Genomic DNA, 25,855 nt, shown 5'->3' on the forward strand with positions numbered 1-25,855 from the left:
GATATCCTGCCTTTTTCCTACAAAGGGCTCAAGGCAGCTTACATCTCCTCCTCTATCTTATCCCCACAACAACCCTGTGAGGTAGATTGGGCTGAGAGTCTGTGACTGGCCCAGAGTCACCCAGTTGGTTCCATGGCCGAGCAGGGACTAGAACCCAGATCGTCTGAGTCCCAGTCCCACGCTCTTAACCACTACACCACACTGGCTCTCATATGGACGTGCATTTTTATGAGTGCAATTTTAGACGCAATAACTATAATTTAGATAGAAATAGTATAGCTCACGGTGATGGCGAAGACTGACGGGGTGCCCTGCTTGCTGGCCAGGACTGCCCCCCAGGTGTGAACTTCGGAAGGGCGACTGGAGGGTACCTGCTCGTTCTCTTTCACTGTGGTTTTTTTGTTGTGGTGCACAGCTGCATTGGACAGCTCTTGAAATTGAAGGAACCTGCAAAGGGGAGCTGCACTTGGGCTGGTCAACACTTCACATAGGAGACCCCTCCAATAGAGGACCATTCCCTGCCAGTTTTCCAAAATACAGGGCTTCAGAATAAGAAGGTCGGCCACCCTCCTTGGCAGATGGCGCTTTCTGCAGCAAGGAGTAGTGGGCAGACACCTCGCCCTTCCCCTGAAAGAGCAGCTCTGCTTCTCTCACCGCTGCCGGGTTCAGACTCAGTATTTATTTATAAAATCAGCGCAGAACCTTACGCGGCTGGTGAAACGGCTCTGTCTTTGCGTGGGAGGAAAGCAGCTAACGGGGAAGGGGCACGTCTTCTCCCCACCCACCCCCATCGAAAAACCCACTCCTCTCCCAAGGCACTCTGCAGGATTCGGAAACAAAAGAATTCCCCACTTTCATCCAGGTTCCAAAAAGAAAATTCAATGCATTCTTCTGCCTCCTGCGGTGCCGTCTCGATTTGTGCAAGCTGGGTAGGAAGTGCCACTCAAGGCTTTTGGACGCGGGCCAGTGTTTCGCTTTGTTTTAAGTAGACTTTTGTAATTACTGAACCACAGTCAGGAGGGAAAGCAAACATAATCTGCTTGCCGGCAGAGACACAGAGAGCGGTGGGACCAGAACTCCCGTCGAACGCTGAACCCTCCTGGCGGTGGTGCTAAATGTGGGCAAGTGGAAAGGTGGCCCATCCCAGCAAGCAGTTAGCAGATGGGTGCCGCTTGGCCAGACAGTCTCTTAATTGCTGCATCATGGAACATGCAGTACTTTTCCCGGCAGGGGTAGAACGGTCTGAAGTCTCTGTACAGCATCTCTTGCCAGTAGCTGGCCCATGCTTGGTCACGGCACTCGTGTCTTAAATTTTATGCCCAAACCAAACTGAGTTGAAACCTCTCTGTTCAGTGATGAATAGAATCAGGAGTGCTGTGTAAGACGGTCATTTGTTGCCGCATGTGTTAACTGAAAAATAACCCTCAGTAGTGCTGCGGCTAACAAATTAAGTACTCCCATTTGGAACATAGAAACGTAGAGACTGAATGAGTCAGAAGGGGCCTCCCAGGCCACCTAGTCCGACCTGGCTCCAGCCGGCTCGGTCATGACTTGTCTTGTACGGATCCCCATCTTTTCCTTAATCTGCTTCATTTTTGAGAAGAAATCTACACATTTTGCCACCTTCTCTTCTCTACTCCTACCTGAACATCTTTCTGTTGTGTCCCTCTTGTATTCCAGCAGTTTGCTTTCTTATGTTACTATAACTAAATGAAGCTCAAAAGCTAGCGAGTTTTTCTTGGAAATATTTTCTTGGTGAAGCATCTGGCAAACCTTATATTAGAGGAATTAGATGTGGCAAGACTGCTTGAGCTGTCTTAATCCCCGGCACTAGTTTACTGCTGTGTCTTGAGATTAAGCCAATCATTTCAGGTCATGAAAGCAAGACTGCTAATTAATGATTTTGCTGGCTTTCTAGGGTGTGATGTTTCGTTCCCAGTTTCATCCCGCACCCAAAGCCCATGTGTAGGTGGTTCAGACTGTCTGGTAGGCAGTCCCTCGAGCTTCTGCATGTTTGAAGTTCTGTTGCTCAGTGCATGTTCTTGGGAGACCTGCCTAAGCCCAGTGGCCAACTGGTGTGCAGCACAAGATAAAGGTGATTGTCTTCTCTTGCTTGGCCACAGCATCTTAGAGGTATCCTGACTCTTGAGTATGGATGCTGCGTTTAGCTGTCCTGCCTGATAGACCTGATTGTTGGTCATCTTCCATGAGTTAGACCCGTCTGCCTTCCTCTTAAATCCAGTTGGGCTGGAGGCTGGGCCTCAGCACCTCTTGCAATGACAAGCGCTGTATACTAAACAGGCACTCATTTGGACGAGTGGGACAGTGTTAAATGCAGCCTTGCCACTAAGCTACATAATTGGTCAAAACACGTTTAAGATTTGGCCAGAAGAGAACCAACCTTGAAAAGGCCATGCTTATTTTCATAGGTGAGCCTTCCTGTGGGAGTATCTGTACCCCAGAAAACAGCATTGCATTTTGCTCTTCTTCTGTCTGATCCTCACAGTGACATTGGATGAAGGACCTAGAGTCAGACAAAAGGAAGTTCGTGTTGTCCAGCTGGGGGAGAGCCAGTGTGGCGTAGTGGTTAAGAGTGTGGGACTGGGACTCAGAGGATCTGGGTTCTAGTCCCCACTCAGCCATGGAGCCAACTGGGTGACTTTGGGCCAGTCACAGACTCTCAGCCCAACCTACCTCACAGGGTTGTTGTTGTGGGGATCAGATGGAGGAGGAGAGATGATGTAAGCTGCCTTGAGCTCTTTGTAGGAAAAAGGCAGGATATAAATCTCAATATAAATAAATAAATAAATAAATAAATAAATAAATAAATAAATAAATCTACTCACTGGCTTCCTCTCGGCTCAGCTTGCTTCGGAGGGCCAGGCGGAGTGCAAGAGGGAGCCCGCGAGTGCTTGGAGGGATGGGTTTCCATAGGGTTCACCCCGCCCTGTGCTGTGCCTGCTTACCCCTAGCTCCGTCGTGGGAAGAACCCATCGCTCAGTGGTCGAGGATGGTATTTAGTGGAACTGGGATCCGTTCAGCAAAACGAATCAGCAGGCCGTTGATGTGAGAAGGCGTCTGCCTAAAGACCTGGAGGAGATGCTCGCGGTCACAAAGGGTTGAGAATGCTGGATGAGGTGTGCTCATGGTTTGCTGAGGTGGCTCCCTGTGACTGCGCTGCATCAGTCATTCTTTTGCAACGCACTTCAAGCTGGCTGGTCCCAGATGTGCTGGGTTACAAGTTCCATCATTCCCCAACCAGACTTTTGGTGCAAGGATGGTGGGACTTGTAGTGCAGCACATCTGGAGGGCAACCAACCAGGCTGAGGAAGGGTGCTCCGTTTCAGAGTATTTCCTTGAACCTTTTTCAGAGCTGAAACAAGGTTCTTTTTCAAAGTTTCTAGCCTTCTTGACTTGATGAAGAGATTTGGAAAGATGGGCTTGTGGACGACATCAGTCGCATAACCTGGCTTTCTCTTGGTGTCTTTGTTTTCCAAAATAGAGGTTAATAGCTGGATATTCCTTTGACCCTGCCCCCCCTCTGAGAATGTAATGGCTACCTGCTTGAGGAAGAAAGCAGCCCACAGAGAACAAAATAGCCATTTTGATCTGTCTGCGAAACCAGCCCGAGAAAGCTTTGCTTCGGTTCCTTGAGATGTGTAGTGAGGAGCGTGGAATAAAGAGAAACTTTCTTGTTGCAGGTTACCTTAAATGTGATACAGACGATGGCTGCGAGAACAAAGAAGAAGTGGGAGGAGAAGAACTCTTTGACACTGTAAATTCCTCCATCGTTTCCGGGGACAGCATCCGGTTCTTTGTGAATGTCAACTTGGATGTCCAGCAGAACGTTACTGGTAAGGAAGCTGCCGGCTTCTTGGCTGGAGTCAGTCGCGTGGCAGCTGTCCTGCGAAGTCCGTCCTGTTTGCAGTGTTGGGTCAGTATTTGGCCCATAGAATGCACAAGAACTGGGGTGCCGAACCTCAGGGCCGTGGGCCAGTTCAGCCTGTTTGGGGTCCCCATGCAGCCCTCTGAGCTTCCCTCTTTCCCATAGCTATCCAGTGGCTCCCATATTTTTCTGCTGACTACTGATGGTTTCCCGGCCTTTCCACCCCACCGTCCACATTCTAAATTTCAGAAGCTTCCTGCTTCTTGAGCAGTAAAAGCTTTCAGCTGAGATTAACTTTCATTCATTTCAGTTTGGCTCCACTCATCACTGGAGTCTAGCCCCCAAGGGCCTCTCTGAAATGGGATTTGATCCCTGGGCTGAAAGAGTTTGAACACCCCTGATGCTGAGAACTTGATTGGTTGATCAGGAGCAGCAGGTGTTGGTTCTAAGTAGGATGTTTGTCTCTCTCTCTCTCAATGTGCTTTCCCCTTTCCATCGCACTCGAATAGGACCTGACCCTTCCTCCTTAGACCTGCATTCTGTGTCAGCTAGCCCAAACAGACAGCCCCTTTAGGATAAAACAATTTCTCTTGCCAGCCCATCTTTTCTCAGGTGATGTTTTGCAAGCAGTTAAGTCTTCACATAGGGAGCTTGGTAAAATCTGGGGAGAAATGGATTAGCTGGGTAACGTTAAGACGTTTCGGAGCTTCTCCCTCTGCTTGTCAGAAGTGTCAAGTATTGCATGGGTGTCTGTCTGACTCTGGAAGTTGGTTTTGAAAACAAAAGCTGTTTACATTGCAACAGGGCTGCTAGGAGCAGTGGTTCCATTAGAATTTGGGAGTGTGTATGCACACAAAAACACACACAATACAGTTTAGAACAGTACACTTGATCTTGTAAATAGCCGTACCAAACACAGGTGCAGCAGAGGCACAGAACTGGCTGGAGTTGTTTCTACGTTACGTCATTTTCTCATAACTCACCGCCTTTGTGCACCTGCATCTGTGCACCTGCTGGCTGTGTGAGTGTAAGGACAGGTGCCTGAACCTCTGGGAATGCGGGTTTGAGGTCTCCCAGCCCGAGGTGAGGTGAACCGGAAATGAGCGAAAAGGTCCGTGTGTTGGGGGTGGCTGGTGCCGAAATGCTGCGTGGGTGGAGATGGCTTGGAAAGGGGCAGGTGCTCATCTGGCGACGTCCTCGGGTGCCCCTAAAGGTGAAACAGGAAGCACTGTTCCCTCCTGCAAAAGAAATCTTGGCTCTGCATGGATGCATTCTGAGGAACCAAGTCCGGCATCTTGATTCCTTGGACAAGTCACATGGCCCTGGCCATTGGCAAAATTGTGTGTTCCCCTGCCCTGCGCCAACATGTTGTGCACAGAAATGACCCCTTAGGGCTCAGAACTGGCCCCGTGAATTGTCTCTGTGTTCTCCTTTGTCTTCATCCTCTGCTTCGTCATTTTCATTGTCTTCTCCTTCTCCTGCATCATCTTTGTTGTCCGCTTTATTGTTGTCATTTTCTTCTTCTGCATCATCATCTTCCTCCTCTTCGTCTCCTCCCCCTCCCCCTCCTCCGCCTCTTGTCCCCATAACTCTCTGGGCAGTTTACAAAGAATGTATAAAACAAAACAAAACAATGCAAATCCAATACAAATAACATAAAACAAAAATGTTAAGATATTTTAAAATCAATTTCAAATAGTTTAAATACAGAAAAATTACAAGGAAAGACCTGGCAAGAAGAAGATTCACCAGGATAATGCTCTCTGGCCCCTGGATAGCCAAGGAGCTCTTTAAAGGCCTCCGCATAGACGACTGTTTCGACCTGACGCCAAAAAGATGGCGAATTCGGTGCCAGGTGTGCTGCAGCGTGGTCGTTCCAAAGATGGGGCGCCACCCCAGAAAAGCCCCCCCCCCGATTGCCACCCTCTGTGCCTCTCGTGGGGGTGGCTCCATGGAAGGCCCTCAAATTGGACTTGCTTCTCTGGGAAAGCCCGTCTCTTTGGCTCTCCTGGAAAGATCACGGGCAGGATCCAGCTGTGCGCAAGTAACGTTGCACTCGTGTCAGCCAGCTCTTGCGCAACATAACTAGCACTCAATAAGGCGCTGGGGGAAAGCAGAGGTCGCTGCTTTGCCCCAGCGACCTGGCGAGTGGGACTTCGGCGCTGCAGAGGGTGGCTTCCGTCCACAGCAGTGGCGTGGGGCCACAGCTGGACCGGCCCTGTGGCGGTGCTTCCCGCAGCTTCCCCCAGTGGCGCCACCTCTCTTGGGGAAAGATCCATCCGGTCTTCGAAGCACGTCTTCCCACCACGCGACGCCCGTTGCCTCTGAATATGAATTCCTGTGTTCTTCTTTGAGATCCGTTAATGTTGACAACGAAATAAGGCCAGTGCTTGGGGGGGGGGGGGGGAGGGGGAGGATGAAGCCGGCTGACGCGAGGCAGGGCTTGCCGTCACTAAATTTAGCACAATACAATTCGGAGACCAGAGTGGGTGGAGGAACGCTGGAAGGCGAGCTGCTTACGGTGCCTGCGCCCTGTTTTGCTGTCGGCGCGATCGAATAATCGCTTCTCTGCTATTTGGGCATTCTTGCTTGCTGAATGCCATTGTTCACCTCCAGGGAAAACACCCCACGGAATGAATAGAGGCTGCCTGTCCCTCGCTGGAAGCTTTTTCTGGTCGTGCGGGGCCATTTCCTCTGCTACATTTAGCAGCCACAGGCCGTGAGCCACTCTTGGCGTGAGCATCTGTGAAAATAATAAGGGGAGGAAAGCGCATCGAAGGCGGTGGAGCAACATGGAGGAGATGGCCTTGATCTGGAAGTGGGTCCAGCGAAGAAGCCCCTTCCCTTTGAAACAGAGAGATCTGCTCCCCTTCCTGTATCTCTTTGGAGAGAAAGGTGGAAAGGCGCCCTAGCAGCAGGACCCCAAAGTGCCTAGGGAGGACTCTGCCACGAATCACCAATTTTGCAGCACTCTGCGTATACTTTGGGGAGTCTTTCTATGTGAATATTCATGAGTAACCCTCTCTCCGTGAGAGGGTTAATCTTCCTTTGATCAGAGGATGTGGATTTCTCTTTAAAAGAATCTGAGCCTAAAAGGATGCCTAGACCAGCCTTATAACATGATTTTATTTATTCACTGATTTGCCTCTGCACATCTAAACAGATTCCAGAGTGGTGAATGATAAAAGTGAATAAGAATAAAAAACCATATTATGACACTTAAATACAGGCAGTCCCTGGGTTACGAATATCCGAGCCACAAACAATGTACACTTACGAACGAACTGCCATAAAGCCTATTAATTTAAAAATTCAAGTTGAAGCCCAGCTGTGGAAAACCACCCTGGCCAAAGGGGGGGCCTGCGTAGCATGCATTATTGATGCACCCCTGCAAGGGGGGTGCCCCCCCCCAGCATTTCCTTGGGGGCGCTGGTGAGTAAAAGGGAGGGCAGGAAGTAAGAGCGTAAGGAGTAGTAAGTGGAAGAGGGGAGTCCTGCTGGGTCAGAGCAAGGTTGGGGGGGGGGGACACGGTTCCATACATGCGTGGCCAGCAGTATTAAGAGTTAAGCCTGGGGCAGGTAGAACTATGCACCGTTCTTCCTGAGGGTCTTATCCTCCCAGCCCTTGCAGATGTGGAGGGCCAACTGTATGTGGAAGTGCTTCTTAAGTCCTTTATATGCATTTCATGTAAGTGATCTGACTTACGTAAAAATTCGACTTAAAGAGAGGCAGTGTGGTGTAGTGGTTAAGAGCGCGGGACTGGGACTCAGACGATCCGGGTTCGAGTCCCCGCTCAGCCATGGAGCCCACTGGGTGACTTTGGGCCAGGCCCAGACTCTCAGCCCAACCTGCCTCACAGGGTTGTTGTTGTGGGGATACGATGGAGGAGGAGATGTAAGCTGCCTTGAGCCCTTTGTCGGAAAAAGGCAGGATATGAATTGAAAAAGACAGACAGACAGACAGGCGTTCTCAAGAATGGAACTCATTCATAACCCAAGTACTGCCTGTAATTAAAACAACATATCGCAAAATTGTAACACCAATAAAATCAGGGCTGGTCAGTTGAGAAAGGTCTCTTGAAATGAAGAAGTCTCCAAGGGGCATCAGAAGCAATGCAGGGTTGGTGTTTGCCTGATCTCTGGAGACAGGGAATTCCGCAGAAACGGAGGCACCTCCCGGAAGGCTCTCTCTTGGGTGGCCTCCAGCCAGGCCATAAGCCGTGTGGATCCACCAGAAGCGTCCCATCCAGTGACCTCGGTGTCTGGGCTCAGTGACCACCACCAGTTATTACTTAACTTCTGTACCATCCACTTGCCAAAGAGCAGCTCTTATATGTGTAGGCCCACGGAGCTGGGAAGCAGGGAATCCAGTCCAGTAGGGAAGCCAAAGATCCCTGTGGAGTGCATTTTTCAAGTTTCCACATTCTTCATGGGCATGCACTTGGTCGGTCATCTTTTGGGGCAGCGGAGGAGGTTTCCTTCCTCGAGCTCAAAACCTGCGTGTCCCGAGATGATGGACCGTGACCAGTTTGGCCCTGCATTTGCTGCCATGAAACCATCCGGGGAAACGGTCAGATGAGCAAGCGCAAGAGCTGTCTGTGTTGGTGCCCATGTCTAACTGTGTATCGTCCCATGTTTGTCTGGAGTGATTCCCTTAAAGATGTGCATCATTCAGAGGTAGAAGTTTACGCAACGAAACGTGAATTTACAATTGAGAAAAAATGAATTGTAATTGTCTCTATCCGTAAGAGGATGATCTCTCATCTGAGCCCAGCTTACCCAAGTCATTAACTTTTCAGGGTGTTCCTTGTCCCTTGTCAAAACACCAACACACAGTTTAGGTCCCAGCGTATCATTTGCAAATGGTTATGCGCTGTAGGAAGCGGATGACTAATCTAAAAATGCGACCTGTTTCTCTTTAACACATGGACTATTCAAATACTGTTCCCGTTTATGAAAATACCCATTCGACTGGCACGGTGACATGCTGAAATCCATGACAACTGCATCCGCAGAGCGGCGTCTGAAACATGTCCCAGTTTACAGGCAAAGATTAGCAGTTCTGGTGAGCTTCGAAAGAGAAATCCTGCTTTGATGTCCTCCATTTTGGTGGCTGCTTCCGCCATATTGAGTTAGTCAGACAGCTGCCCCGGCCAATCAGGGGTCACGTTGCAACGCTGCACTGCCAAGCGGATTCGCCCTTTGAGGCAATTTCTCAGTGGGCAAGGGAAGGCAATCCAAATACTCCGGCATTTTCACCAGGAGGGCTGGAATGTCGCTGAGAAGCAGGAGGATTTCCTGGCATGGCTGACCATGGTAATAATCTTCCATTCTGAATGCGTGTCTGGACTGTTTGCTTCTTTTCGGCTCAGTACTTAGTTTTCTTGTCCGACCGGCATGCCTGGTACACCAAGGTCAAGTCAAGCAAAGACCTCCTCTTAGCCTGGCTATTTGAATTAGGAACTATCCATCAAATCCTCAGTCATTTCCCCCACATCTTCACCTCTGCTTCCCTCAGTGGAGTCTACCTAGCTGTGTGCAGACTTTCGGGGAAGGGATATTAATATTAAAACACCTCTCCAGACAGGCTCTTGGTCTTTGCTTTTAAGAGGAGACTTTCATCGGCTTATGGTTTCCCAGCTTGAGTTTGAGGCAGCTGATTCCTGGGTTCCTGGAACTCCTCAGCTACTGTGGCTTTTCTGTTGCATGTTAGAGGAACCACTCGTGGTGCTGAGCTTCATCCTGAAAATCCATTCGCCGCCACAGAGCACCATGGGTGGCTCCTACCAAGCACAAAAGAAAAGCTGCAATGGGTGAGTGGCCCCACTCGACTTTTGTGTGAGGGATATGGTGGTGAGTGACTAGCAGCTCCTGTGTGCAGTTTCCTTGCGGTTTTGCGTTTGCAGAATTGCCTGTTCCGTCCATCACAGCAGATCCAGCAGTGTGCCAATAATAAACTTCTCCTGACTGGACAAGACAGCTTGGGCCACTTTTCCGGAGCTTAAGGCATCCCTAAACACTAGGAATGCTTTTAGCACTATTACTAACAATCGATTTTTCTTTGCTGTAGTTAAGCAAGGCCAGCAGTATTTTATCCCTTTTGGACAACGGTACTTTCTGGTCCCCCGTGAAGCATCTTGCCGTTCAGAATGAGGGGTTCTGGATTCTGCAGTGTCCCCACAGGCCGGTTCTTGACAGTCGTCGATGCATCTGAATGTTGCAAAAGAGCAGGCGTTTGACTCTGCTCAGGCAGCACGAGTTCTCCTTTTTGGAATGGCTCCGAGGTGCTCCACTCTGGCTCCTGAGGCTCCTGAAGAGGACGCATTTTCAGTAGCTGGTGGCTGCAGGGAAATGCCAGATGCTGGGCAGTTCCACCTGGTGCTTCCATTTCCTGGAGCTTCCATTAGTGCTTTCTTGTAGTGCGTACATTTAAGTATCCCTAAAGGAGCAGGTTTGTCTTGATGATGTAGGTCAGTGAGGAGTTTGCCTTCACCACATCCCCAGGTCTGCAAGGGATGCCCATAATCCTCTGAGTTTGGAGGCTTCTGGACGTCCTGATTTGATTACACCCTAAGCGTGCTTGAATTTTTCTGCCAAATATTTCAGGTGAACCACGTGGGATGTGCTGGGGCAAAAACTTAATAGAGGGTGATTTTTTTAAGCTTCTTTGCTAAATACAATTCTAATCAACATGCCAAATTCAGTCACTCTTTAGAGCCCAGAAAAATTCCAGATGCAAAAGGCAGGAATTAATCACATTTGCATAGGAACATTTTCCGGAAATGTTCTCAAGGATGTGTTTTAAGACCTCCTGGAAGATGGTGTGGGCATCGGTTTATCACTTTGGTGTGGTTTTGTGCACCTTTTGAACATGGTAGTACGGGTTTCTGTTGAAAGAGAACTATTGCGCTGGAAAGGGTAAACAGGGCTTGCTGGTTAGACTGGGTAAGTTAGTAAAAATGAAGCATAACATTCCTGTTGTGCTTTTTCTTAGGAATTCAGCGGGCTCTGTGTATTGCGCATAACAGGTAGCAGCCCTGTTCTTTGAATACTGACCCTCATTTAGCCAAAAGAGACCGAATCATGCACAGCTGAGAGAGCTGAGCAGGATGGCAGAATTGCAAAATTTCTTTAGCAAGGAGAACCCACTGTCGTGAGCTAGGCGCCCCTTCCCAATGAAGGCAAGCACTTCAGTAGTTATTCAGAGAGTCTTTATTCTATACAGCTACAAGCTATTCACAAACTCCAAAACACACACTCCAGGTGGAAAGTTGACCCCTCGCTCTGCCCCCCTTCACCAAAGCTCTGCTTATGAACCCTTCGGGGCCGATCTCTGGGGGGGGGGTGCTATGGAAGTGGGCGTGCCGACATTCTTCCCATCGGGTTTCTGATTGGTCCAGCCAGCGAGGGCATTGACGGGCCCTCGTGTCCACCACTCCCAGGGTGTCAAGTTCTCCTCCTGAGGACCCCTCCCCAGCCTGTTCCCCACTGGCTTCTTTCCTGGTTAGGGGACATTTAGGGGTGGGGGGCTCTGTGTTCTCCTTGCAGTGCTTTGATCCAGAGCTGGCTCAGGCGGGATCACCGGGAGGGCTTGGGCAGCCGGGGCCTCGCTAGTCCCAACTCCAATATCGAAGTGAGAACTCAGCCACGGGCGGTTCAGCTGCCCACTCCCCTCCTCCGAGTCCGAGCCACCATCCCCAGCAAAACCCTCCATCTCCCGTGCGCGCCGGGGAATCTCATCCGAGTGCTCGTGTCCGACACCCTAAGGATCTGCTGACCCCCTGCGATGGCTCAGAGGGCACTGAGTGCTTGAGGACAGGATGGAAAACCAGGGCTGAGCAGAGGAGGCTGAACGGAGCGTACTTGAGACACACGCGGCTGTCCGACTCCTGGAAAGAGACTGTCAACGCTGCAACCGTTTAGTGCAGTTCCCTCTTGCTTTCCTGAATTCCTCGTTTGGGCACACCTCCTCTTCCATGCTCACCAAATTCTGAATTTCCAGGCCAGAACAAAACCTGGCTTTGTTGGTGATAGTGAGGTTGGCGGGCAGGTTGCTCCTAAGGGTGGCAGTAAATGAGAATCGTTGTGAACTGCAGGTCATCCTTCCTTTCAGGGGATTGTCTCGCGAGGTGGAGAGAGCGTTGGCAAGGTGTGGAATGGGCTTCTCTCTTCGTTCATTTGTCATTTTAATGGGCAGCCCTGCTTTGTCGTTTTAAGCAGTGCAAGCAGGTAAAGCAGGAGCCCGGATTTCTGGGACGCACCTGCTCATTAAGCGATTGTCTCATCCTGTTGTCTGTGCAGTTGTCTTGAAAGTAGGTGTGTGGGGTGAGCAGGAGAAGGTGTTGCTTAGGTAGCTGGAAGGACCTTCTCCGCCTTCTCTGTGAGTCATGCAAGGCTGATCCAGGAGAGAAGCTGAGCGAAGTGCTCAAATGTTGTGGAATATGGGTGCATCCTCAGGAGAGCTTGTTTTGTTTCGTTTTGTTTTGGTGATTCTCAGGGATCCCAGTATTTGGGCGACTGCAGGAAAATTCTATCAGGTATCAGCTGCCTTTGCCGCTTGCATGGTTCTGTCACCTTCTGTCATGCCTGCGCTTCGAACTGTTGTGTGTGGTTTTTTCCCTAGACGAAGTCTCAGCCTCTTCAAATTAGATTAGCTTTTCTTCATTGTTGCACCTAATGAGGGGCTGCACAGAATTTTGCTTTGAAAATAGAAGAACCCAACTCTTGCTTCCCTTACAGGAATAGGTTAGGGGACAAGTGGCTGGAGAGCAGCACTTGGGAAAGGGACCTCGGGGTGCTGGTCGACTGCAGGCTGAACGTGAGCCAGCCGTGTGATGCGGTGGTCAAGAGGGCGAGCGCCACCCTTGGTCACATAGTCAGAAGTGTGGCTTCCAGAGGTATTACTACCACTCTATACGAGTCTGGTGCGCCCCCAACTGGAGTATTGTGCTCAGTTTTGGGCCCCTTATTCCAGGAAGGATGAAGCAAGGTTGGAATCAGTGGAGTGAAGGGCCACTAGGACGGTGGCCTGATTGCGGGGAAAGCAGTACGAGGGGAGGCTGAGGGAGCTGGGTCTGTTCAGCCTTCAAAGAAGACTCAGAGGGGGCCTTTAAGTGACTAACAGGTATGTGAGGGGGTGCACCCCACAGGTGGGTCATGACCTTTTTCCCCCTGTGGTGGAGGGCAGGATGCATTCCAATGGAGCAAAGCTCAGGGAACCAAGGTTCAATTTGGATGCCAGGAATTACTTCCTGGTGGTTAGGACCCCCAGGGTATGGGATGGGCTTCCACAGGAGGTGGTTGAGGCCCCCTCGGTGAGGGTGTTCAAGGCTAGGCTGGACAAGCACATGGTCAGCATGTCGTGAGCGGAGCCAGCTGCAGCCAGGGGTCAGACTAGATGGCCCGGGAGACCCCTTCTGACTTGCTCTGTTTCTATGTTACACAAAACTTTGGTATGACCACACTTAGCTTCTTGTGCCCAGTTCTGGTTGCCTCACCTGAGAAAGAACGTTATGGAGTTGGAAAAGTTCAGAGAAGGGCAACGAAAATGATCACGGGGCTGGAGCAGGTTCCCTGTGAGGAGCAGCTATAACGGCTGGGACTGTTTGGCTTAGAGAAAGGGTGAGGAAGCGGGGACGGGACAGAGGCGTTTAAAATGATGCACGGTGTAGAGAAAGTAAAGACACCAATATTTTTCTCCCCTTCCCATAGCACTTGAACCCGGGGTCATCCCATGAAGCAGGTTGGTGGGAGGTTTAGGACAGACCAAAGGAAGGACTTCCTCTCACGGTGCAGGCTTGCGCTATGGAATTCCCGCCATGGGAAGTGTTGATGGTGCCCAATCTGGCTTTCCAAGGGATTAGACAGATCCTTGAGGGAGGAGGCTATTGTGGCTTCTAGCCTTGCTCGCAGAGGTAGCCTGCCTGCATGCACCAGTTGTGCTTTCTTGGCATTAAATCATCATTAGGCTTGATTAAACCATGGCTTATTGAAGCCAGTCAACTATATTAGCATCAGACTGAAGTTGGCTTGCTCCAGTGAACCCTCGGTTCTCCTCCTGCATTCAGAAACAGCATCGAATTGCAGCTGGACATGCAAGCAGAAGCTCTCTGGTCTCTTCTTTGCACTGGAGAAGAGAAGATTTTGTGAAGCTTGTCTCCATGATAACTTACCGTTACACCTGGATGCAGTCAGTGTGGTACCCTCCAAGCCCCCTGGTTCTCTGCTCCTCTCCCCTTTAGCATACTTACTTAGGGAGGGCTTGCCGTGACCTTCTCTCAGGCCCCATGGTGGTAAGATGCTTAAGTGAGCCTGAAGACGCATGCGCTTAAAGGATTCCCTTCTTGCATGGGGTGGGCAAATCTTTTTGGTTGCTTGTTTCTGACATTCCAGCTGAAGGACTCGAGGGGTCCAACCTGGGCGCACTTTGCCCAATCAAGCGAGACAAGGACGAGAGGTACAAAACTGTATTTTATTCTCAAGAATGAAGTTCGATCACAGCAAAATGGCAGTTGACCCGAGCGGATAGCGGAGTCCCCTTTTATACCCCTGCTGACCAGGTGGCTGTTGTGCGGCTGGCGCTCCTTCCCAACGAAAGCAATCACTCCAGTTGATGCTGCAGAAGTCTTTACTCCACACGGTATTGCAATTGCAGTCACGTAAGCTAGGAAGTTGTCCTCTCGTTCTAATTAAGTTCAACTTGCATGGTGTTTTCGAATCCTTCTGGGCCGTCCTTCTAGAGGTGGGGCATTATGTCCCCTCTCCCTGCATTGCTCAATCAGCCCGGATTCTCATTGTCCCAGTCTGCACGTGCATCTGCGGGAACGAGCATCCTCAACCGTTTCATCTACATTATCGCCTAAATTCTCATACCCTGTATCATCACCTGGTGCGATTGTTTCCCCATCAACACCCAAATTGGCCCCGGATGCTCTTCTGTTTTGGCATCTCCCTGAATTTCCTTAATCTGCTGTACTTTCATTCCCATCCTCTGTGCAGCTGGGGAGTAAAGCTTGTTCTGCCGCACCAGAAATACACCTTCATCAGCCCTCTGGTTCTCATGGGAAGTTTCCTCCTCTTGTGCGCGCGCCAAGGACTCTTCTGAATCCGTGTGCCTGACACCAGCGATGACGGTTGCCTGTTGGGTCGAAGTTTCCACTGCGAGTGCTGATCGGCACATTTGACTACAGGTGGTCCCTGGACTTACCTGGGAGGATGAGCTGGGACCTTTGGAGGGAGATTGCTCAGTCCCTGGCCGTGTGTAGTGCTCCGATTTATCTTCACAATGCTTGGGAGGGATGCGGGCCAGCCAGGTGTGTCCTACACAGGCATGGAGAGGGCGTTGGAATGAACAGAGGGGTGACGAGAAGAGAAAGGGGCATGATGTGCTTTGCAAGGGAATTTGTACATGTGGCCGGCTGCAGACCCCACTGCACACGGCTAGGCCTGGGGGAAGAACTGTGGGTCATGCTCCTAGCGGGCTGTGTTTCCTCCACCTTCTTAGTGGTGTGCCCACAACCTCAGCGGGCACCGGGATGGGGTTTCCCTTACTCTCTATCCCTGTCAACGGGGTGATCTGACCGTCCTTCCCACTGAGCTATTTCGGAGCTCTTTGCTGTAACGGGCTCATCCATGACATGGAGAGGAAAGAAAAGCTTGTTCTGCTGCTATTAATTAGGTTCAGACAACAGAGTCAGGGCCTTGGGGTATTTGGGCACATGAACATAATGCCATAAATCTTACACTTGTTCTTTCGCAGCGCTGTTTTTAAAACTCCTGATTTCCTAGATGGGAGTGCGAGCCATGCTGGGGAAAAAGACCTGACTTAGCACAACGTGCCAGCAAGAATCACGATCCGAGCGATAGAATTCACTGCTGCAACACTTGAGAAGGAAGGGTTTTTTTGCAGGGAGGGGGATCAGGATACAGCCTATCTTTTTAGTGTCCCCGCTCTCAAACCATGTGCATTTCAAAGAGAATTGCGCCAGACTTCACGTGGGGAAGGTGTGTGCATTTGCTTTGGAAGGAAGTCTGAGACTGTGGACACCAGCCTTCCGGCTGGGCTGGGCTGGGCATGCTGGGTGGGAGAGCTCTTGAGGGAGAACCGGGCTGGGGGAGGCTGCTGTGGGGCAGGAATGGGCAGACAGCTGCTTTCCAGATGCTTGGGACGTCAGCTCCCAGAAGCCCCTTCCACCCTGGCCAGTAGTCAGGAATACTGGGCATTGTAGTCCTTTTGCCCCTGTAGCTCTCCTAAGAGCACATGCCTTTCCCTCTGCCGGGGCTGCCTCTGTGCCTAGTAGTGCCGCCACTTTTCCTCCCCTGCCACCGCCCCTTAGCGGTTAGCGATTTGGCGAAAAGCTAATTAGAAGGCCGGATGCGGCTTTTATGAGCTGTAATAATGGGGCAGAATTCACATTTTTGCGCACAATTGCCAATTTATATGGACCGTCCACCCTCAACACAATAGATCATTCCTGAAGACCGAGTCAACAGTTTCCTGAAACGCCCCCAGACACATGCGGGCGCGCACACGCACATGCACAAACAGCTCACTAGCAAAACAGACCTGCCAAAGTTTGCATGGCCCCCTGCTAAGATAATCTCTTTTAAAGGGGAGTGAAGGTATGAGGGGAAACCCACTCCGGTGGCGCCAGGGAATTCCAGGGAGAACTCTGTCCAGAGACGAGTGGTCTGAGACTAAACGGGGTATCGTTCTGCACACAATAGTTGCATTTCCTCACATTAATTCAGGAGTCCTTTTTATGTCTCGAGGCACAATACCGACCCCCACAAACTCTATCTGATAAATCCTATTTTAGAAAGCTGATGTCAGGATGGGATGTTGTCCACTTAGTGCTTCCTACTCCCAGAATGGAACATGGATGCCCCGATTGTGTTCCTTCTAGGCTTGGCCTCCATATGAGCTTCCTGCTTTTTAGGGTACTGTTTCAAAGCGATGCTTAGGAATTGGGCCTGGCTTAAAACATTGGAATATTTGTGCAAGAGTCTTTTGTGTGTGTGGGGGGGGGGTGTTGAGATGGGGGAGGAGACCAGGTATGTGTTGGGGCCTTTGTGCTAAGATTATTCTGACTGAGCAGGGGTGGGGGTTACTTGATGGGGAATTTATGGGAAGAACACAATTGTCTTTCTGCACCCCAAGAGACTTGGTAAGGACACATTCCTGTGTGTGTTGAGGCAGGGAGAAATCCTACAACTCACAATTTTCCCCAGTCAGCTGAGTGGGGCATTTTGTAGTTGTAGAACTTTCTTCTTCTTAATTGTGCGTAGGATTGTCTCTTAAGAACTGACCCACCCGCAAGGACTGAGTATGGGTTGAGTGTGGGGTGTTGATTAGTTGTACATTATTACGTTGTCTGAGCCCAGCTGGGAAACAAACCACAATGAACAACCCACAGTTCACAACCCCATGACAAACCATGGCTTCTCTTGAGTGAACCCAAGGTTGTGATCTGCAAACCATGGCTTGTTAGCTCAGCTGGGAGCAGATATCACATCGACCAACATTCCAACCACCCACAATTCAACAACAGTCCACACTTAACCCATACACAGCTGTTAAGTATGTGGACTGTATGTTGTCAGTGGACACATGGGAATTCCACCTGCTGTACAAACCGTGCCTCTGCCACAAACATCCCATAAATAAGCTCTCTAGCTGCTGTTTCATCTAAATGATGCATCCTAAGTAGTGTAGATGCAGCAGAGGCTTGGCTGAATGGGTGAAAAATTCACCTCCTCCTTTAGACTTTCATTGCTCACACATTTCTTCCAGAAAGAACGTAAGATTAAGCACAAGCATGCATGCACGCACCATGTGGGGAGGACCAAAACTGATGTAAAATTGCATCCAGGCAAAGAGCTCCTGAAGGTCTTGACGCTTTGAACGCTGTGTACTCAGCCACGGGTGCCATTTCTCTTGAGTTTGGCCACTACAGAGGCTGAGAATTTCAGTCCGGTTCAGTTTTGACACGGTCTGGCTGAAATGCACAAACTTCATCATGTATTGGATGAAAATGACTTGTTATGTTAAGCAAATTGAAAGTAGATCAGACTGCCTGTCCTTAGGCCAATATCCGCGTTCCTTACTATTAAAGAGGCCTCTTATTACTGGCACAAAAAGAGTCTGTTCCAGCCAGGGGCCTTCAGGAAATGTTGGACTGTGGCTTGCACCGGCCGTGGCCGTTTTGACCAGTGGCCATGTCGGCTGCAAGTGTTCACCTCGTCAGGCGCTATAATAAGAACCTAAGAAAAGCCCGGAGAGCTCAGACCAAGTCAGCGCTCCATTCACACGCTGGCAAACCAGCCGTCCACAGATGGGGACAAGGGTTCCACCAGCCTGCGATCTTGAGCCATGGAGGCACACCACCTCTGATTATGTGGCCAGCAAAGCTAGTGGGGGCCATGAATAGTTGCCTCCTCCACAAATTTGTTCAGTCTGCTTTTGGAGCCGTCCGCATTGGCGGCCAGCTCCCCATGGCCGCAGATTCCATAGTCTAGCGATAAGCTGTGTGAGGAAGTGCTTCCTTCCATCCATCCTGAATCTCTCACCGGGGCTCAAGTGTTACGGGAGAGGAAGAAAGATGTCACCCTCCACTTTCTCCTTCCCCTGCATAAGTTTAAATACCGCTATCATGTTTCCCCTTATTTACCGTTTTTTCTAAGTTGAACAGTCCTGGTTGCTGTAACCGTTCCTCATAGGGAAGTTGCTCCGACTCTTTGATCATTTTCATTGTCCTTCTCTGCACTTTGTCCAACTCAGAATCATAGATCACAGAATCATAGACTCATATAAGAGTAGAATTGGAAGGGGCCATGAAGGCCATCGAGCCCAACCCCCTGCTCTTGCAGGACACCAAGCCATCCCACTCAGGTGGCTGCCCAGTTTCACCTTGGATGCCTCCAGTGTGGGAGAGCCCCCCACCTCTCTGGGCAGCTGGTCCCACTGCTGTATTGCTTTGACAATGAGGAAGCTCTTCCTGATGCCCAGCCTGAATCTGGGTTGCCGCAACTTGAACTGATTATTTTGTGTCCCACACTCTGGCATCAGCAAGAGGAGATCTTGACCTTCCTCTTTGTGACAGCCTTTGAGGGACTTCTAGAGGGATATCATGTCCCCCCTCAGTCTTCTCTTTTCAAGGCTGAACATGCCCAGTTCTCTCAGTCTCTCCTCACAGGGCAGTGTTTCCAAACCCTGGGTCATCTTTGTTGCCCTCCGCTGGATCCTTTCTCATTTCCCTGCATCTTCCTTAAATCTTGGTGCCCAGAACTGGACACAGGATTCCAGGTGAGGTCTGACTAGTGAGGAGTATAGAGGAACTACTGCTTCTCATGATTTGGAAGTCACACTTCTGTTAATGCATCTCAAAAGAGCGTTTGCCCTTTTGGCGGCTGCATTGCATTGTTGGCTCATATTTAGCCTATTGTCCACAATTGCTCCAAGATCCTTTTCAGTTCTGTTGAGCCACGTATTCCCCATCCTGTATCGATGCCTTTGGTTTCTTTTTCCTGGGTGGAGGACTTGACACTTGTCCTTATTGAATCTCCCTTCTCTTGCTTTCAGCCCAGTGTTCAGCTTTATCAAGATCACCCTGGATCTGCATTCTGTCCTCTAGGCTGTTTGCTATTCCTCCTGGTTTTGTATCATCTATGAATCTGATTATCTTTCCTGGTACTTCCTCATCTGAATCATTAATAAAGATGTTCAAGAGAACGATGCCCTTTCTCAGGTGTGCTGACCAGAACTACACACAATGCAACAGGTGCATTCATACCACCTATTTCTATGGGTGTGGCAGTACAATCTTGGCAGTTTTCTTTTTATCACCTTTCCTAATTATGCCTAACTCGGAGTTTGCTTTTCTGTGTGCAAGTATAAATATGCACCTGCTGCTTAGTAATGCATTTAAAGATATTCTCAGGCATTCAGGAGTCAAATCATGCAGGAAAATGGAGCGTTTCTTCCTCTCTCGAACGGAGAGAGCGGTCTCTTGGAGTGAGGCAGGTGGGGAGGATGGAAGATTCACCTTCCTGCGTCCTCCGTGGCAGAAAGCAAGTTAGCCATGATCTAAATCAGGACTGCAGCTGCTAGCCTTGATGAGAAAGCCGAAAAGCTCGTTATTTCAGAGAACTGGCGATGGCAGCAGGAATCATTCTGGGATGGAGGTGGTAGGCATGGCGGGCCGAAAAGTGCAGCGAGTGACCCCGAAGGGCAGGGAGAATGCTCTTGCGTCTTCGCACCTGCTCGTGCAGAGGACAGACACGGCTGCCGGACACCCACGCAGAGTGCTTCGGCCTTCCCAGAGAGCATTTCTTCGGGTGACTTCTCTCCCCCCCTCCTGAAGCCTCGTCTGCCCCCCCCCCCTCGCTTGCTTTTGCTCGGCATGAATTAATTCTAGCAGTTGAGACCACAGTAAACAAAAAGCCCTGAGGAATCGTGATAAGGCAATCTTAGGAGCGCAGAAAAAGGAAAGGAACAGACCCGAAGCACGCTCAGTCCAGGCAGCTGCCGCTTTCATATTTTCAACCCGCTCCAAAAAATGTCTCCGATTCCTTCTTGGGACTAGGAGCAGCGGATGCTGTCCGGATATTTTGGACTGCAGTGACCAACTACCATGCTCTGTGGTCAGGGATGATGGGAGTTCTAGTAGAAAACATAGCTGAGGAGTGCTGACCTGGCTTCTCCGATGAAGCAGAGGAGTGATGGGCTCGAGATCAACAGAAAACAGGACTTCAAGTGACGTCGCTTTAACGCAATGCATCGCCTCTTGAAAGGTTGTCCAGGACACGCACAGCTGGTCACAAAGGCCCGACGTTGAAGCTGGAACTTGTGGGTCTGTGTCCTCTCCCCTTGGCTGTTCCTGAAGGACGCGCCCTGTCCTGGATTCTTCCTCCCACCAGCCGAAATGGCCCCCTTTCTAGTATGTTCTGTTGTGTCCCCTATTATGCAAAAGTACCCATCATGCAGTGGTCTGCCAACTGGGGGGTAGCATCTGTGGGTGGGAGGGGGTGTCCCAAGATGCTTCAGAGGCTGAAATTCCAAGATTCTGCTAAGGCAGGAGGTGGGGGGCTCCAAGGTGGGGGGCAGCCAAGTGTGGAGCCTGAGCACTGCCATTTTATTTTTTATTTATTTATTTTTCGATTTATAGCCTGCCTTTTTCCCACAAAGGGCTCAAGGCAGCTTACATCATTCTCCTCCTCCAGCTTATCCCCGCAACAACAACTCTGTGAGGTAGGTTGGGCTGAGAGTCTGTGACTGGCCCAAAGTCACCCAGTTGGCTCCATGGCTGAGTGGGGACTGGAACCCAGATCCTCTGAGTCCCAGTCCCATGCTCTTAACCACCACCCCACACTGGCTCTCGGGGACGGGACTGGGCCACTCTTCACCGCCGCCTGCAGACACCGAAGCTGCCCCACCCCGCCCTCTGACGCCGACGCCGCTGGACGGATGGACGGTGGCCACTGCGGGACTGGGACCGGGGGACGCTGCTGCTGGCCTGCGGGCCCTCCATCGTCGCCGGCACGTTCTCCGCGGGCCCCGCCTTGGCCCCCTACCCCGCCGGCATGAGCGGCAGCTGCGCCAGATTGGGGGCGGGGTGCAGGGGGGGGGTCGCCGGCTCAACTCGCCGGCCGAAGGGCGATGGCCTAAGGACATCGTTGCCATTTGGGACCGTTTCAGGCCAGGCAGGGCTTGGCTGGCCAGGAACTCTGGGCGTGTGGGCGAGTGTATGTGTGCTTTGTGAGGGGAGGGTGGGGGGGTTTCAGTCGTGTTTAAATTGTCTTTTTTGGATTGGTTTTTAATGGCTTCACACTTGGCTGCTACCGGGGGGTTGCCTGGGGAGCGCCTGGGCGCCACCATCGGGGTGGTGTTGGGCAACGGTTGATATGGCGTTGAGGGTCTAACGGGTTGGCATAGAAGAAGGAGGGACAGATGGTTGACACCTGTTCCTCCTTCTGGTTATTCCCCCAACCAGAAGGTTCCGGGTACGCTTATCAACCACCCCTTGGGCCTGACGGTGCTGCTGCTCAATGCCAGGTCGGTCCATAACAAAACATCCCCCATCCACGATTTAATTGTGGGTGAGGGGGCCGACCTGGCTTGCATTACAGAGACCTGGGCGGGAAAGGGGGGGATGTGTCCCTCTCTCAACTGTGCCTGCCCAGGTATCTGGTCCAGCATCAGTCATGCCGGGGGGGGGGGTCGCTTTAGTTCATCGAGCCTCTATTTCCCTTGCGGGGCTTCCTGTCCTCTCGAGACCGGGTCTAGAGTGCCTCTACCTGGCATTGGGCGACCGAGACAGATTGGGGATTCTGCTGGTGCACCGTGCACCCTTCTGCCCATCAGACTCCCTGCCTGAGCTGACAGTGATCGTCTCGGACCTGGTGTTGAAGACCCCCAGGATGCTGGTCCTGGGGGACTTCAGTCTCCATGCCGAGACTGTTCTGACCAGGGCGGCTCAGGACTTCATGGCCTCCATGGCGGCCATGGGGCTGTCTCAACATGTCACAGGCCCGACCCATGAACGGGGACACACGCTGGACCAGGTTTTCTCGATGGGGCAGGAAGAGGGTGGTCTGAGGGTGAGGAGTTTGTGTCTGACTCCCCTGTCATGGTCAGACCACTTCCTCTTGAGGTTTGAGCTCGATGGCGGCCTTTCCCTCTGTAAGGGTACTGGTCCGCCCTCAGAACTGGATGGATCCAGACGGATTCTTGAAGGCTCTGGGGCAGTTTCTGGTTGATAAAGCTGGTGCTCCTGTCGAGGCTCTGGTTGAACTGTGGAATGGGGAAATGGCCAGAGCTATTGACACGATCACTCCCAAGCGTCCTCTTCTGCCCTGCAGAGCCCGTTCATCCCCACGGTACACATCTGAATTACGGGCGATGAAGGGGGTTGGGAGACATCTAGAGCGTAGGTGGAGGAAATCACGGGATGAATCTGACTGAGCACGCCTATGAGCTCATTATTGGGCCTATGCTGTGGCGGTGAGGGCGGCGAAGAAGAAATTCTTCTCCACTTCCATTGCCTCCTCACAGTGCCATCCAGCAGAGCTCTTTCAGGTGGTACAGGCCCTAAGAAATTCTTCTTAGGTTCAGGCCCTAAGAAAGATCCTGTACCACCTTCGATGGCCTGCTGTGACGACTTTGCCCAGCACTTTAAGGAGAAAATCGCTCAGATTCATCACGAACTGGACCCCACTAGTGATTCAGATCCTTTAGGGGAGATGCCAATGACTCGTCTGGTCAGGTATTATTGGATGAGTTTCAATTATTGCAGCCTGATGATGTGGACAAGGTGCTTGGACGAGTACGTCCCACCACCTGCTTGCTTGACCCTTGCCCATGTTGGCTAATTAACAACGCCAAGCACGGGACAGGGGCCTGGTCTTGGAAGTGGTTAATGCCTCTCTGAGGGAGGGCCGGGTACCTGCCCCTTTAAAGGAGGCGGCAGTCCGACCGGTCCTGAAGAAGGCATCACTGGATCCAGAGATGGCCACTAATTATAGACCAGTGGCCAACATCCCGTTTTTGGGCAAGGTGTTAGAGCGGGTGGTGGTGGGACAACTCCAAGCTCTCTTGGATGAAACTGATTATCTGGACCCATTTCAGTCCGGCTTCAGACCCGGGTTTGGTACAGAATCTGCCTTGGTTGCCCTGTATGATGACCTGTGCAGGGAGAGACAGGGGGAGTGCTGTCCCTGTTGGTTCTTCTGGACCTCTCAGCGGCTTTCAGTACCATCAACCATGGTTTCCTTCTGGATAGGCTTGTGGGATTGGGGGTCGGAGGCACTGCTTTGCAGTGGTTCCGCTCCTATCTCAATGGCCGATTCCAGAAGGTGGTGCTGGAGGACTATGGCTCTGCGCCATGGCAGCTATGCCATGGAGTTCCGCAGGGATCCATTTTGTCCCCCTTGCTATTCAACATCTACATGAAACCGCTGGGAGAGGTCATCAGGAGGTGTGGGCTGCGGAGTCATCAGTACGCTGATGATACCCAGCTCTACCTCTCGTTTTCCACCAATCCAGGTGAGGCAGTGGCTGTACTGAACCGGTGCCTGGCCGAGGTAATGGGCTGGATGAGGGCCAGTAAACTGAAGCTCAGTCCAGACAAGACGGAGGTCCTGTTGGTTGGCGGATCGGGCTTCGGAGAGGGTGAATTGAACCTTGTCCTGAACGGGGTTGCACTCCCTCTAAAGGACAGGGTCTGCAGCTTGGGAGTGCTCCTCAACCCGGAGCTGTCCTTGGAAGCTCAAGTGACAAGGAGCACTTTCCTTCAGCTTTGGCTAGTCCATCAGCTGCGCCCCTACCTGGAGAACGACTGCCTGGCGACAGTGACACATGCATTGGTTACTTCCCAGTTGGATTTCTGTAATGCGCTCTACGTGGGGCTGCCCCTGAAGACGGTCCGGATACTTCAGATGGTGCAAAACAGAGCTGCCAGGTTGCTGATGGGGACTGGGCGTTATTCTCACATAACCCCAGTCCTCTACCAGCTTCACTGGCTCCCCATCGAAGTCCGGGCTCAATTCAAGGTGCTGGTTATTACCTATAAAGCCCTAAACGGCTTGGGACCTGGATACCTGAAGGAACACCTTCTTCCATATTTGTCCTCCCGCCCCTTGGGATTGGCAGCAGAGGCCCTCCTCCGGGAACCCTCCGGGAAAGATATTAGGAGGGTGAGTACCCAGAGGAGGGCTTTCTCTGCGGTGGCGCCCCATCTATGGAATGTGCTCCCCAGAGAGGTCTCCCTGGCGCCGTCGTTATTTGTTTTTCGGCGCCAGGTTAAGACCTTTTTATTCCAGCGGTATTGTAATAAGTTTTAATATTGTTTTTTCTATGTTTTTAATTGCGGTCGGTGTGGGTCGGGAATTTTATTTATGCTATTACTTTGTAAGCCGTCCTGAGGTTTTTTTGCGATTTGGACGGCATATATTTTAAATAAATAATAAATAAATAAATAAATTGTCAAAAGGCAGGAAGAAGTGGGGTGGGGGGGGCATGTGGAGGTGGGCCTGCCTTGGAGAAAGGCCTGGATGCCTTCCTCTCGTTCATTTCCTGTAATAACATTTGTGATGCTCCAGACTGCAGCTTCTCGCACATACGAGGCGTGTCCAGAAAGTCTTGAGAATGAAGTCCCTGCGCTGGAGAAGAGCTCTGTGAAGGGGGAAGCTGGCCAAGGTCACGGGGGGTGGGGGGCAGGTGTGCGTTGGAACAACGATCAGTTGCGTTCCAGCAGAGCTGAGACATTTCTTTTGTGCCAAAGTGCCTCTTACTAAGAAAAAGGCAGGCGAGTTCGGAACTGCGGTACGTGAAAAAATTGTGTGAAATTGGGTAAAAGTGCATCGGAAATTTTGGAAATGGCGAGGGAAGCTTAGGGAGAAGCTGCGCTGTCGTCCGCACAGGCGTCCCGATGGCACAAGTTGGGTCCTCCATCCCGACAACGCGCCGAGTCACGGTGCTTTGGCTGTCAGAGTTTTGGGCTGAAAAACACCGTGGGGCTTCCCCATCCCCCCATCAGCCCCGGCTGGGCTCCTTGCGGCTTTTTCATCTTCCCAAAGATGAAGAAAGGTTTGGCAGGCCGCCATTTTGGTCGTGCGGATAACGTCCCAAGAGCCACTACGCAGGCTCTGAACGCCATCCCACCTGAAGACTTCCAGGGATGCTGTGAAGAATGGGAAAATCGCTGGGCGGGTTACGTACCCTCCCAAGGTGCATACCGTGCAGGAGACAATGTCCAATTGTACAAATGTTCAGTAAAATAATTTCTAAAATACTCTCATCACTTTCTGGACACACCTCGTTCAGCTCCGGCGCCACTCTTCCTGGGGGTCCTCCTGCTGTCACGAGGGCCTGCAATTCCCTGCGGGGCTCCTGCCTCGCAAGCAGGTGGTCTGGGGTGGAATCCCCGGGAACACCAAGCAGGGCTGGGAGTGCCCTGTCTGAAATCCCAGAGGC

The 25,855-nt window shown here is 51.2% G+C and overlaps 1 protein-coding gene across 1 annotated transcript in view; it reads left to right on the forward strand.

Moving 5' to 3' along the window:
* SLC4A11 (solute carrier family 4 member 11) overlaps positions 1–25,855 on the forward strand; it is a 146,302-nt gene that overhangs the window by 52,053 nt on the left and 68,394 nt on the right. The window contains exon 3 of the mRNA XM_044428340.1: positions 3,702–3,854. Within this exon, the coding sequence (XP_044284275.1) occupies positions 3,702–3,854 (153 nt within the window). The remainder of the gene's footprint in view (positions 1–3,701; positions 3,855–25,855) is intronic.

Source organism: Varanus komodoensis, unplaced genomic scaffold (genome assembly GCF_004798865.1).
Source record: "Varanus komodoensis strain SLA01 unplaced genomic scaffold, ASM479886v1 scaffold2, whole genome shotgun sequence".
Lineage (NCBI taxonomy): Eukaryota > Metazoa > Chordata > Lepidosauria > Squamata > Varanidae > Varanus > Varanus komodoensis.